Source organism: Ornithodoros turicata, chromosome 1 (assembly GCF_037126465.1).
Source record: "Ornithodoros turicata isolate Travis chromosome 1, ASM3712646v1, whole genome shotgun sequence".
Classification (NCBI taxonomy): domain Eukaryota; kingdom Metazoa; phylum Arthropoda; class Arachnida; order Ixodida; family Argasidae; genus Ornithodoros; species Ornithodoros turicata.
The window spans coordinates 111,704,421-111,719,899 of NC_088201.1; the positions used below are offsets into that span (position 1 = coordinate 111,704,421).

The 15,479-nt window shown below is 47.2% G+C and overlaps 1 protein-coding gene across 1 annotated transcript; it reads left to right on the forward strand.

The window, feature by feature from the left end:
* Positions 1–539: 539 nt before the first annotated feature.
* Positions 540–3,073, forward strand: LOC135383272 (piggyBac transposable element-derived protein 3-like). Its single transcript, XM_064612800.1, has 3 exons — positions 540–627; positions 1,276–1,380; positions 1,479–3,073. Exons 1-3 carry the CDS (start codon positions 540–542, stop codon positions 3,071–3,073), a joined length of 1,788 nt encoding a protein of 595 aa, XP_064468870.1.
* Positions 3,074–15,479: the final 12,406 nt, after the last annotated feature.

The window sequence follows — 15,479 nt, forward strand, 5'->3', positions numbered from 1 at the left end:
ATGGTTTGATCAGAAAACCAAGGAGAGTTTGCAATGATGCACTGTTTGTTACGAGCAAACGTACTTGGTCCGTATTGTGTACGTCGCATTGATACTCCACAAGGAACTTCAATAGAGACATGTGAGGGGAACTGTGAAACTTGGCACGCAGAGTGTTGTGCCAACCCTCGATGTGATTATTTGTGCGGATTTGGTCTGTATCGTCCCAGAAGTTCCAAAGGTCCACGTTATGAAGACATTAGCGTTCAAAGTACTCGAAAAAATGGTCCCGATGGGTTAGAGCTGAAAAAAAAGGGTCCCGTTTGCGACGATCAAAACGGTTTGCGATGTTCACACCCCTCCCGAAATCGTATCTTTGGTAGCGCATTTAGGAGAGGGAAACGAGGAGTAAACGCCCTACCATAAGTCAAGTGTCATCCTCACATTTGGTCCCGGTCATGCCTTGCCGGAGGAAGTCAGCATGGGATTTACGACGCATGTGGTAACAGAGTACGTGGCTCCTCCGATTCGATGTTTCTAGTGTCAGAGATTCGGCCATTATGCGAAGGATTGCAGGGGAACACATACGTGTAAGATATGCGCAGGAGCGCACCACTTTAAAACCTGCACGGCGCGTCGTGAACCAAGGTGCGTTAACTGCGGAGAGAAACATACAGCGTCCTACGGAGCTTGTAGAGTTGCACGGGCAGATGCGGCTACACACGCTCGGAGGGCTTTTACGGAAGCGACCAAAGTATTCACTCGTCCAAATGCTACCTACGTTAAGCAGCCACCAAGGGAGACTCCTCCTCCAGCAGAGGTGCACAAAAGCACACGTGACCAGAAACACACACGCCCTAACCCTCTATGGACCACTGTATCTTAAAAGATACAGCCCGCAAAATCGACGTTTCTCTTGCCGCTTAAGCTTTTTTCCCGTAATATCTGGCAACAATGTGCTCAGTAGACATTTATCTTTCAATTCATGCCAAAAGGAGGCGCATGCTACCCCTCCAAGCACGTGGCTGGAGTGCGGTTGTTCTTGTGATTTTCCTCTTCTTCTACCCGAGGTATTACTCATCATTTGGAGGTATGTAATACATATTTTGTTCTCAATATGATGCTGGGATTTTTCCTGCATGTCTGAAAGTCTTCTTTCACTGTACTTAAGGCTTTAGTTCCCCATTTTTTATATTCTCCTTTCGGCAACACCGTACTTCTCGCCTGTATCTCACAGTATACAGCGGGCCACTGTGACTTGCGTGTGAGACTTGCTCTTTTCCTGCCTGCTCTTAGGTATGCATCCCAGTTTCTTTTACAAGAAGAATGCTGAACAAACTGCTGTGCCTCCAGCAGGGAGTGACGATGAGAGGATGGGCAGCTCAACCGATGAAGAACTGGGTACTATAGCCTGTCATAGCAGTAATGCTACATTTGTTGAACACTTGCACAATGTCGAAGCATAGCATAATTCTCTTCTTCCTTTACTTGGATTTCAGACATCGAACCTTCAGACGATGAATGCAGTCACATGTCAGATGACGATGATGATGCTGATCAACCACCGCCCCCGCCGCACAGAAAAAAAATGGCATGGATGGAGACAACGTCTCGTAAAAAGCCTGTTCAAGAGCCTCCTTGGACCGGGAAGAGGACTTTAGAAATGGCCGTGAAGACACCATATCAATATTCCTCGGAGCTTTTTGACAAGGACCTTGTTGATGACATTGTACGACAAAGCAATCTCTATGCAAGGCAGAAGGATATACGTACGAATTTCACAGCCGATTCTGACAGTATTCAGCGGTTTATGGGGGCGTGCCTATACATGGGCCTCTACCAGATGCCCGGTTCGAAGAGGTACTGGAGCAGTCGCTGTGGGATTGCGCAAGTTCAGGCTGCTCTATCAAGGAAGAAATTTGAGGAGCTGAAGCGCTATCTGCATTTCTCGGACAACTCGCTGAACCAATCTGGCGGCATCAGCAAAGTGGCACCACTGCTTGGTTCTGTACGAAAGAACCTGCGCAAAATATCAATGGAGCAGTGTCTCAGTGTCGATGAACAGGTAATCCCGTTCAAAGGGCGCAGTAGGCTCAAACAGTACAACCCAAAAAAACCAAAGAAATGGGGCTATAAAATGTTCGTCCTATGCGGTGCCAGCGGAATTCCATACGATTTCGAATTTTACGCTGGAAAAGCTGAGCACCCCGACCACTTGACAGACATCAGCGCTAGCTCGAATGTGGTGCTACGACTTGCACAGTCGGTACCACAAGATGAGAATTACCGATTATTTTATGACAACTGGTTTTCCTGTCCGTCTCTCCAAGTTGCTCTTGCACTTCAGGGAATTCAGTCGCTGGCTACTGTGCGCCCGAATAGGGTCTCCGGAGTTACGATGACGTCTGACAAGGAAATGAAGAAGGCTGGTCGAGGTACCTTACAGGAGAAAAGTGCATCCGTGGGCAACGTGCAACTGAAACTGGTGAAATGGATGGACAACAGGTCAGTGCACCTACTCAGCACATTCGTGGGGGGTTTTCCGACCTCACAAGTTCAGCGGTGGGACAAAAAAACTAGACAGAAAGTACTCGTGACTTGCCCCGCTGCAGTGTCTGAGTATAACAAGTTCATGGGCGGGGTTGATCTTTTGGATTCTCTAATTGCAATCTACAGGACGCGGATCCGATCAAAGAAGTATTACATGATATTTTTCCACATGCTGGACTTTGTATGTGTTGCCGCATGGCTCTGGTACAAGAGGGCTGCAGAAGACTGCCATCTACCTAAGAAGGCCATTCTCCCACTGTTCGAATTCAAAACATCCATCGCAGAGGCACTTTGCTTTATGAATTCACAGCCGCGCAAGCGCGGCAGGCCGAGCGGCGAATCAAAAGAGAACAGCGTGCTGCAACCTCTGAGCATGACAAACACAGACGTCACGAAGGACAGAGTTGCACACTGGCCCGAATATGATGCAAGGAAACTGCGATGTAGACAGTGCCATGCACTCACAAAAGTGATGTGCACAAAGTGCAATGTTCACCTCTGCTTCGTGCCCGAACGCAACTGCTTCGTTGCATACCACTGCTAGCGGAAGTCATAGACACCCATTGTATACTGGAGTATACGGCTCTGTATCTCCGCCCGAACGATACGGACGTGATATTTTTTGTTCAATAAACCATATTCAAGCCCTATAGAGATATTTTAACACAAGAAAAAAATTATTTTTCCGCAACAACTAAATGTGGTCCATAGAGGGCTAAAGGGAAAAAATCATTTGCTGAAGCTGCAGCGAAGGGGAAGAATAGTCTAGAAGTGCCTTTTGAGCCTATAGCAACAGCCACGCCAGCGACTCCAGCTCGTGCGCTCCAACAGGAACACGGCAAACAGAGCTCCCATCACACTGAGACGCAAGCGAATGTCAATCTTGAGATGCTCGTGCCATTGATCATTCTTGCACTGCGCTCAATCTTGAAAGCGATACCTGGAGCATCTAAACTTCCGGAGGTGCAAGCTCTGCTCTCTCTGGAGCCGATGCTGGACAAGCGTACCACACTGGCCAGTAATGACCGATAGGTACAAACATACCACTGTATTTCAGTGGAATATCAATGGCATGCGAACTAAATTAGGCGACTTTCGCAATTTTGTGTATAGGCACAATTTCCCTGTATTGGCTATCAGCGAGCATCGAATGGATCCTTCTTTCCGGCTTTCAAACTACGTTACGTACGTCTCTGCCTGGACAACGGGGTTCAGCCGGGCTATGTTGTGTGTTAGAAAGGACATTCCTAGCAGCCTTTTGTGCACCTCTAGCGATGGGGACTTCGAGTTTGTTGTCTGCAGTGTTCTCCTCCGCACACGAAGGATTGCTGTGGCTAGTGTATACATCGCCCCTTCTGTTCGCATCCCGGAAGATGCTAAGAGGGAGTTCTTCCAGCGACTTCCTCCCTGTTTTATCATATGTGGCGACTTCAACGCCCATGGCAACAGCTGGGGAAGTCAACATGCCGATTCAAGGGGGCGACTGATTCAACAATGTATTGAAGACTGCAGCGCTGTGGTGTTAAATGACGGCTCATCGACATATTTCCGGGGTCCCTCTTATTCAAGCTGCCTGGATATTACAGTCTGCTCTCCCGATCTGGTTTCTCGCAAGCACTGGAGGACGGATTTAGATACACTAGGAAGCGATCACAAACCTATACTCATCTCTTACTCCCCAATTGTTGCCGGATCACGACAAGAAAGAGTCACAGACTGGAACGTATTCAAGCGCAGGACAGAGGAACTTCTACAGAATGTCACCACTTTTGACGAATTCAACGAGGCGCTGTCATCTAGTATTGCAGCTGCAACAAAAAAGATATCGTGCCCGATCAAATATTGCAGCGTAGATGCCGAGTTCGAAAGATTGCGGACAATCCGTCGTCGGGCGGAAAGAAGACTGCGAAGATCGGGTTGCATTGCGGATTATCACGAGCTTTGCAGGCTACGATCACTAATTCGCACTCATCTTCAACGTCTAGCCAAGCAGAGATGGAGAGCACTCTGTTCTACATTATCTCCATACACACCTACGGGACATCTCTGGCGGATCATCAAGGGCCAAAGCTCCCCGGTTGAACAAGTGAAGCCGTTTGGAGCACTAGCCGTTCATCAGGGCACGACCGAAAAATCTGTTGGGGAATACTTTTGTAGGCTTTTTATTAGGCCCTCAGATGCGTCATGCACAACATCCCACAGGGACTCGGCACAAGCCCCGTATAGGGCGGTTGATTTTACACAGCCAGCTGAAGACCCATATCTGGACAGTGACATCACTATACAGGAATTGGAGGCTGCCATCCACCTGTCCACGAAGCGGTCAGCTCCAAGGCCCGATGGGGTCTCATACAAACCTATAGCCGACCGACGTCGCGCACTTTACTTTTGAATTTGATCAACGACTCTTGGAGACGCGGCTTTGTCCCTCCGTCATGGAAGACGTCGCAAGTTGTGCCAGTCCTGAAGCCCGGAAAATCACCTAGAGAGGTGACGTCATTTCGGCCAATCAGTCTTACAAGCTGCTTGTGTAAGATCATGTAAAGGATTAACCTACGCTGAATAGAGTGGTTCTTAGAGTTCCGGCGTCTGCTACCTCCCGAAATGGCAGGTTTCAGAAAGGCTCGGACCTCGATAGACTGCATCACAAACTTGGTCACTCACATTGAAGAAGCTAGATTTCGGGGTGAGCTTACAGCAGCTGTTTTCTTGGACATAAAGAGAGCATATGATACGACGAGCTACAACCATGTCCTTTGCGACCTATACAATTTCAAATTCACTGGCCGGGCTCTTCGCTGGATTGCTGCTTTTCTTAATGGTCGGTCTGTTCTCGTGAGAACAGCAAAAGGCGACACGAGTTTACATACATTGTCAGCAGGGGTACCACAGGGGAGCATACTCAGTCCTTCACTTTGCAATCCTGCCATGGCTGCCCTGCCTCGCGTCTTGCCCAAAGGGGTATTTGTTAGTCTCTACGCAGATGACATCTGCATATGGTCATCGGAAAAGCAGTGGCCTGCTTTACAGCGTCGCCTTCAGACTTCACTTGATCGCGTATTGCACTTCCTCCTGGAGAGAGGCATGGACCTGTCTTCAGAAAAGACTCTAATGCTGCCTTTTACGCGTCGCCATCTTAAAAGATTTCAGCTACAAATTGGTCATCATCAGGTACCACATCACCGCTTTCTCGGCGTTACTCTCGACCGGAGTTTGTCATGGCCTCATGGGTAGCGGAGGTGCGCTGACTAAAAGCAAGAGCTGAGAGTCGTCTTAATGTTCTTCGTTACTTATGCGGTTCCCGGTGGGGCACATCTCCTCGGGCAATGCTCAGCGTTCACCGATCTCTTATAAGTCAGATGGTTGCGCATCACATTCTCTTGCTACACAACCTCCCTGTTACCACAGAGAAGGTGTTAGAGTCTATCCTAGCAAAGGGCGTCAAACTCTGTCTTGGCCTTCCTCGAGCAACGTCAAACGCTTTAGCCATGGCAGAAGCACGGGAACCACCTGTATCAGCTCTCAGTATGCAAGAAACGTTCCGCCACTACGTGCGGTTGGCAACGCGTCACCATCGCCATCCTCAGCTTCGAGCCATTATGAGTCGTCACCGCTCTTCTTTTACCCAAGCTATCCAGACACAACGTGGTCTTATTCCGAAACACAAGCCACATGCATTACCAGATATCCCAACATGGGTCCTGCAACCTCCTTACGTAAGAATTAGTGTACCTGGACTCCCGGGAAAGAAGGACATACCAACGCATGTTCTTCGTCAGTTCAGTCTTGAGCTACTAAACAGCTCCGCAGGCAGGATGCAGATTTTCAGGGATGCCTCTACGACATCATCCGGCTCCTCGTGTGCATTTGTTATCCCGGAGGCGAATATCGAGAGAGCGGTGCGGCTGTCTCACGTTACCTCTGCAACGGCCGCTGAACTTTATGGAGTCCTCTTGGCAATAAGTTTCATCAACTCACAATCGTCAGTTGCTCGCTGGACCATCTATAGCGACTCAAAATGTGCGTTGCAGACCCTAGCTACCATGTTTACTACGGGATCTCTGGCAACAGCAGCGCAAGATGTCTTACACGCACATCATGCAGCAGTTTTAAAAGGTCATGACATCCAAATGCAGTGGATCCCTAGCCACTGTGGCATTGCAGGTAACGAGGCTGTGGACGCTGCTGCACGCCGGGCTCTTCAACCAAGGCGCGCCCAGGTGATGCCCATTTATTTCACCAAGGGTGACGCGGGGCGAATGCTGAACGAGTTCAAATAACGAATGTGCAACACCTCCTGGTTAGCAGGATCGGCTCGGGATTCGCTTCTGTACAAGGTCGACCCAGGGTTACGCTTTCGAGTACCACCTTCCTTTACGCGACAAACGACAACTGTCCTGCATAGGCTACGGCTCAATGTACCGTACAGCGCACGTCTCTTCTTCAAAATCGGAAAGCGAGACTCTCCGAACTGTAGTGAGTGTGGCGTTGTAGAGGATGTAGAACACATCCTTCTCAGGTGTCAGAAATACGTCGATACCCGAAGGACATTAGAGACAAGCCTCTCTCGTGTGGACTCCCGAGCCTTCGACATCACGAAACTGTTAGGTCCTCCTTCGTCCGACAAGGCGCGAAGGGCACTTGAAGACTTTTTGCATGCAACCGGGCTTATGGACATCGTATGACACGGTGAATGTGTGATGTGTCCTGTGTGCCCCCGGCGATTCCGCCACTTTACTCTCACTTGGGCGGAGCTCTTGAACTTTTGACCCACATGTTGAACTCCATTATCATCTCTGTTCGTCTCTGGACATCATCCCTTTGTGTTTTCATCATCTCATCATCGGTTTGAACTTTCTGTATTAAGTGTACTGGGGTAGCCACTTTCTGTACTGTAGTGTACTGGGGTACTGGGGTAGTTTGACTTCGTTGAAACTAACATCCCCATTTTTCCTTTATTCACATCACATCGCATCACATCACATCACAGCTCATTAGTTTCTTTATTGACGGATTTTAGCTGCGCATTGCTACATCGACTCATTGCCTGACCTCATCACAGTGATTAAGGAACCACTTTGATCTCTGGTTTCTAAAAAAAGATGTTTGAATGGTACACAGCCTGACTGGGTGATTATAATTAGTCGCTTGAACCGTCAGATATTGTTGCGAAGAGTGCCAGAAATTCAGTCAGGAAACGAAAAGGCAAGGCAGTAAGTAATAAATTGATCAAAGAGCGACATAGTCAGCCACACAGCCAAATGACGTAACGAACCACCCACCCATCGATCTATCAACCGCATCAATGATGCCAGTGATGAAGGTGTCTAATCATTTAATACTCAGCAAATCAATACAAATGACTTTCAATCAATATCAATGATATCAGCATGCCACTGATTCAACCTCCCGATAACCGTTGTTTACAACACAGTGAGTGATTCAATCAGATTATAGCTGAAGAGACTGGTCAAAGCGGTGAGTTCCTGAGAGCGGTGAGAAAATGTCCCTAGAAATGTCGGGTGAGCGCCAGTTTATGAATCGAGCCATCAAAAGTTGACACAGATTGCTAAGTTAAATAAACCCTACCAACATAAACTAAGAAGAACCAGAAAAGGCAAAGCGGGAGGACAGGAAAAATAGAGTGAGAACAGTGAATAGCGTTACACGACGAGTAAGTGTTGTCCGAAACGCGCCGACCTTACGACGACGGTCGTTTCACTTGACTTAATGACGCACAAAACACACAGACGAAAGGAAGAACAGACAACAAGCGCACGTTTTAATAACGACCTCGGTTTCGTTTTCCACCACGGCTCTTTATACTTTCTCTTTATTAATACTGATATTTTATGCTTTTATGCGCACTCGCAGATGTTTTCTGGAGCCCCCTCCCCCAACACACACACACACACACACAAAACTGCACTAAAAGTACACTCTAAATCCGGCACCCGATATGTACCGCATGAAAGAGGACTCGCACCTGGGCCAAGCGGTACACATGAGGTACAGTCCTCAACCAACAGGTACAGCTCGCGACCGCTGCGAAATTCAAGCGGTACAAGGGCTCCGAGACCCATCCGTACCGGCTAGGTACCTTTTAAGCGCGCTCTATAGCAGCTGTACCTCATGTGTACCGCGTGTATCCGGCGCATGAGTACGAACGCCTTCTCACGATCTCCATGCGCTGCAAAAATATTACACGTGGTTCCGAACACCAGTCAATAAATTCCCTTACGCAGCAGTGCTGTAATGGATCAGCACTATCATTCTATGAAAGAAGTGCACTAACTAGAACCCGTGACCGTGACGGATCGCACGTTTGGCAAGAATGCGTTTCTTGAACCGCTGGCAAATCAGTTTGTTTTGAAACGTCGGGGAGCGAGGACGAGTCTGCTCGGTCTTTGAAGAAACTCGTTCGCCGCTTTCAAGATTGGAGTCATTTAAGGTGCGTATTATATCTATGAAGTAATTATTCGTCCGCACGGCGCATTTTCGTTCATCTTCGCTCTGATTCCCAGTGGTCCTGATCACCGGCAGGCTGGGACACAACGAGTGAGGGACGGAGACAACGAACTTTGCGCTTCATGCACGAACGTTGATACGTGATAGAGAAGCCTAGATTGCACTTTATACCTGGATTACACAAGCAAGTAAGCATGTTTTTCAGGCAAGCTATTTCGGTTGTTGGGTTTTTTTACATTGTATTTTCTCCAAGGTTACGTTCAAGCGATGTCGTAATGGGTGAGTCAATCATCACCTGCGGCAAACGACATCAAAAGGGCAGCAAAGCCAACGGCAGATGTGGAGATGAAGAAGCTCCTGGCCAATCTACAATGGAGACACCCCAGGCTTGTCGCCCTCGATGGTCCATATAAATACACAGGCTGTAGATACATCAGCCGGACCGACGCAGCACTCATTCATCGACTCCGACTTGGTACTGCTTTCACAGGAGCTTATAGGTATAAGCTAAACATGACCGACGACCCTACATGTAGGCAATGCCACACAAGCGAAGACGACATCCATATACTACTACACTGCACGAAATATGAGGACGAGAGAAAGATCCTCGAAAAGCGTCTCTCGACACTGGACAGCCGGCCACTTACCATTGCAAAAATTCTGTGTGCATGGTCTATGGACGAAAATTGCCGCAAGGCGGCAGGCTACCTGCTACAATTCTTCAACACCGCAAACCTGCGGGACCTGTGACACGTGCTTCCGCGCATCTTAATTTCTCTGTGTCTGTTTATTTATGTGTGTGATTTCTTTTTGTCCGGGTGAACCTTTTCTTTTTCTTTTTTTGAAGAGTAGCAAGGCAAATATTGGCTGACCTCTCTCAACACTTAAAAGCAACAACACCTGCGGTTGGCGCGTTACGTTCTGCGGAAGAAACGGAAGTTGGGGGAGAACAGCAATCCAAATGTGTGGAAGAGATAAAAAAGCGTGACCACAGAGCAGCTGCAATGGTGAAGGAGAGATGCAGTGGTCAGCGTTCATCCATATACGTTGTGCCCCGTGTGTTCGGCGTTTCTGCATTATGACAATGCACGCTCGCGATGGACAAGCATCCCCCCTGAAATGGATGTAATTTTCGAAGGTATTTGTTTGTGATATTTATCGTACAGCGGTGCTTCCTGGGGCTGTTAATAGAGAGTTTTAGCAGACCGTTGATAACGTGGCTTCCGTCAAACCGTATCAACCGGATCCAATCAGTGGATAGGATTCTGAGTCACGCTCGACTACGATTGGTTCCGAGAGACACGATAACCGTATCAACGGTATACTAAAACTCACTCATATATCGTAGAGGAGGGGAACCACCCCGACGGGTATAGGCCTAAATCGCTGCGCGCTATCCGTTGCATGTACCGCATGCATAGCTGGGCGGCCTCACTCATGAGGACCCTCGTGAGGACGCCTCACCTCACGACGATGAGGTGAGGGTGAGTGAGGCCAGACCACGCTGAATGTTCCTCATGAGGACAGTCGTGAGACATTGTCCCTCATGAGGTCCACCGTGAGGGCCCTCATGAGGCCAGTCGTCATGAGGCCATCAATACGTGAGCGTACAACGTATTCCGTGAGGAGCCTCACAGATGAGGCCGTGAGGCCCTTTGTGAGGAACCTCACCGATGAGGCCGTGAGGTCATTTGTGAGGAACCTCGCGGATGAGGTCATGGGTCCATTCCTCATCCAGAGCCTCACGGATGAAGGGGGAGCCACCGTATCCCCTCGCTTGGAGAAGGTGTGCGGCAGATGACATCACTCTGCGCGAAGGGCCAATGGAAATTCGAAGCTCTTCGAGGATCGCCATGTTCCGTTCTTAGGTTTCATTCCTCCATATACAGGGTGGTCTACCAACCATGATAGAAATTCATAGTAAAAAACGTAGGCCCCGGAGAGACATGCGGTCAAGGGATTTTTTTCTGCCAATAGCTTTTGCCACATATCGGTAAAGTTTTTATTTCATGTCAACTCACGGAAAGTTAATTTCTTGAATTGAACTCCGAAATTTTCCAAGGCAAGCTGACGTTTTATTTGCGGAAATTGGTTCCCCGTGATCATTTTACTCAGCATAACACATAATCCCACTCGTAATGCAATAGCAATTGCCTAAATAAATTCGTCGAAAATCCGTGGAGATGAGCCCTTGGCTCCGCCTCTTTTTTGACCGCTCTAAGTTTGAGAGCAAAGCTGCGAATAAAGGAGGTTACATTGACATACCACACGAGAAGGAAAAGTGTTACAAGCCTTATCCACGGAACAAACACGCGCGGTGAGTGCGGGAATCTTATCAAAAATTAGGTCACCCGACGTGTTGACAGGCAGGGAAGGAAATACATTTTTTGAGCATTTTGCACTCCGGTCTCAGTGAATGCAGTGAACAAGTAAACGGCAACGATGGCAAGTACCGTGTATTCCAACCAAGAAAAAACAAGGATGATCATTGCTCTAGGGGCTTCAGGTGTGGCATATGATAGAGCAGTCCTCCAATACAGGAAATGCTTCCAGGAACTAGGCTGGTGAGCTCCTGCACCATAAGGCGTGCATTTTTGGGACTGTCCACAACAGGAAGTTCCCATTCCGGTATCAGAGCCGGTCACACCCAATCATTGCCAGTGAGTCGAAACAAACAGACAAGGTCCTGAAGGAAGTAGAAGATGATCTCCACGTAAAGTCTGCGCACCCTGGCAAAGCGAGTATATAGACATCAAAGTGAAGCGTGCTGAGAATACTACACACGCACAAACTCCACCCGTCCCACGTGAGCCTTCATCAACATTTCCAGCCGGGCGACAACGAGAAACGGTTGGATTTCTGTAACTGGATCCTATGTCAGACCGAGGAAAGCAGAAACTTTGTCAACAGGGTAATTTGGGCTGATGAGGCCCACTTTTGCCATAGCGCTCAAGTGAATCGCCACAACGCGCATTATTGGAGCCAAACAAACCCACACCGGCTACGAGACTGCAAGCACCAGTACGAGTGGGGATTCAATGCATGGGCCGGGATTTATAACGGAGCCATTATTGGGCCAATCCTTTTCACGGTATCCCTAAATGCCAACCACTACTGTAGCGAAATTTTAGATGCCGTGTTCAGCAGTGATGGGCAGTACTTGAAGTACCAAGTACTCAAGTAGGAAGGGAGTTGCCTCAGGACAGAAGCCGCAAGTACTCAAGTAGTACTTTAAGTACATTTCTGCGTACGTGTACTTTACTTTAAGTACATTTTAAATCGTGTACTTTGTACTGTACTTAAGGTACTTTTTTCCGAGTACTTTTCCATCAAGTACTCAAGTACCCAAACTTGGACTCCAGACAAAAAATCACAAAAGAGTACCAAAAATGTACCCCACTAAAAGCGCTAAAATGACAACAAGAAGACGAAAATACACAGATAGGGCTATATCTGAGGTTTCGTCTTCTTGCCATCATTTTAGCGCTTCTAGTGGGATGCAGTACCAAGATTCCCAGTATGACATTTTACCAAAAGGGATTTTTGTGCTTTTAAAGAGCATATTTGTTGAAGCAAATCTATTGTTGAGAGGCTTGAAATGTTGAAAAAGTATCAACGCTTCTATGGTTATGTAACACGAATGGAATGCAAAGACACGCACACATTATGACACTGCAACCGGCAGCACAATGACTTGGTCAATTGTCATTTCAGTTCTCCCAATGCAAGGTTCTTTTTTTTTATTGTTTCCTTCGTTGGCAATTAATAATCAATTTATATCACAATGTGTGATTGCATTACACGATGAACACTGTGAAAGACACACATGCTTTCATTTTGACATTTTACGTTTTTGTAATTGGCCACATGGATTACATTGCTGCATATCACAGTCGTATAAAAATGAGGGCTTACATCGTGTTTCGTCCTTTTTAATTTTCTTTATATTCTTTTTTTAAACATGTTCTATTTCAAAAAGCAGCAAGGAATGCCCAGAAATGTATAATCCCTGTTTGCTTGTACTTTTTACCCATGAAATTATCTAGCCTCTTATACCCGAAGATGATCTTGGATCAGTCAGGGTATAATACGTACTATTTTGCATAATCACAGCACAGCTGACTGATTACCTCTCTACATGTAACTGCAAACATCTGATTAAGTTCATATACACGGGTTAGCACTTAAGACTTTATGGCTTCAGAGCATTTGTCAAGAATACTCGCTAAAGTTTTGCTCAAAAAGCAAGACAGATACTAAACAGTGAAATGATTAAATTGGCGATGTACTTGATGAGTGCTTGAAGTACTTTGCCTAGTACTTTGTACTTTACTTGAAGTACATTTGGAATTGGGTACTTTGTACTGTACTTGAAGTACTAATGACACCAGGTACTTGGTACTTTACTTTAAGTATAATTTTGAGGTACTTTGCCCATCACCGCAGCTTTGTTGATGACCTGCCTCTTGCTGAACGGACCCGCGTGTGGCTCCAGCACGACGGGGCTCCACCTCACAGCGCGCGGCATGCAGTACAGCTGCTCCGTCACATGTTCCGGAAGAAGTGGGCTGGCCGATTTGGTCCAGTGTTGTGGCCGCCAGGTCTCCTGACTCAACGCAAAAAACGAAGTATACAAAAGCGAACCACGATCGCTGGCTGACCAGCAGGGGGAAATCACTGCTTTCTGCTCGTCGCTCTCCAGATCCGAAATCAAAAGGGCCGCGAAAGATACAATTCTGAGAGCCGTTTCTAAGAGTGTGGCAGCGGCACTCTTCTGTGGGTTGGGTTTGTAACCCTTTCCCCCCTCGTGTTTGTGTAACCTCCTTTCTTCGCGGGTTTGCGCCCAAACTTAGAGCCGTCAGAAAAAAGGCGGAGCCAAGAGCTCTTATTTCCACGGATTTTCGGCGAATTTATTTCGGCAATTACCGTTGCATTACGAGTGGGGTTATGTGCTATACTGAGTAAAATGACGACGGGGAACCCATTTCTGCAAAGAATACGTTAGATTGCCATGGGAAATTTTGGAGTGCAATAAAAGAAATTAACTTTCCGTCAATTGAAATGAAATAAAAATATTACAAATATGTGACAATAGTTAATGGCAAAAAAAAAAATCCCTTGACCGCATGTCTCTCCGGGGCCTACGTTTTTTTACTATGAATTTCTATCATGGTTGGTGGACCACCCTGTATGAAGGCCACAATGAAGAATCTCGCGGGTGGGGGCATGCGACTTTTTCATGAGGGACCTTACAGATAAGTCATGACTCTCTTAGGCGGTCATGTTATGTTGTTGCATAGAGAGAATAGGGAACACGATTTCGTTGACGTTAAGTCGTGTTTTGAGCGCCACACTACCTTTTGTGGATTCGTTTTCTGCCTGTTTACTGGAATAGCAGCGTCGTTTGGAGAGGCCCTGTACTGCGTTTTCGAAAGCGCGTGCAGCTGCTTTCCCCCGCTAACTTCGAATGATTGCAACTGGACACACGCGTTCTGTGTCGTGCCAAAGGTGTCATGTGTGGTATTTTTGTATTTTCTTTTTAAACAAATGTTACCGCCGCTGGGAATTAACGAGGCTTTCTTTTTATTTTGACGTCTCTTGTTCTTAACAGCATAAAGCTCAATATAAAGCAGCCTTTACCGGGCTCCCCAAAGTCTGTGCGACAGCAATAATGAAGGAAGTACTAAGGAAGGAACTAACAAAGCAGAACAAACAAATAACAATCAAAATGATCTATGATGAAAAACCCGAGACTGGGGAAGAGACGAAAACAGACGTTGAAATTGAGAGTTTGTGTGCGGCGTCTGTTTTTCGTCTTTTCCCCAGTCTCGGGTTTTTCATCATGGAGTTGTAGGAATTTTCAAAATCTTTCTTTGTCTCCTCAAAACGAAGCCAGGAAAACTGGAATCCCCGTGACTGTAGAGCGCCTTTGAAATGCAAAAAGAGGAGAAGAAAAAACAGCAACGAAAAGGCACGACCTGATTGCAGGTGCGATTAGTACCATCACTGTGCCCAAACACTTCAGCTGTGAGCGTATCCTCCGATTCTGGCAGCAGAGTCATACGGTACGGAGTACAGGATCTCTTCAAGCACTATTCCCCGCCACCACCCGATCATTTCCGTAACGGTACATCTGCACCGTAGTATTTCGAGCTCCACTTTAGTGATGCAAAACACTAACGTTAAACCTCACTGTGACAGTAACAACTGTCAACACATTTATCCAAGCACCAGCACGAAACCCTATAAACAGTTTAATGCCGCGCAGTATCATTAGTAGCAACTACCGACAGAGTAGTTCAACGCCGACGTCTCATGTGAAGATGACGGAAAGTTCTTTTGAGGCTCACGTGCCTCTTGTGACTTGAAGACACGTGAGGCCATGAGTGCCCTCATGAGGTGAGGGCACGTGAGGATGAGGACACGTGAGGGCATGTGGGTCTTCATTAGGCGAAAATACGTGAGGCGCCGTGAGGACA

Bases quoted from the DNA above. Each gene is read 5' to 3' on its own strand.
- LOC135383272 (XM_064612800.1), top strand. From the start codon at position 540: ATGCGAAGGATTGCAGGGGAACACATACGTGTAAGATATGCGCAGGAG. The intron at 628-1,275 runs GTGCGTTAACTG...GCCTGCTCTTAG, and splicing joins ACGGCGCGTCGTGAACCAAG to GTATGCATCCCAGTTTCTTT. The intron at 1,381-1,478 runs GTACTATAGCCT...CTTGGATTTCAG, and splicing joins CTCAACCGATGAAGAACTGG to ACATCGAACCTTCAGACGAT.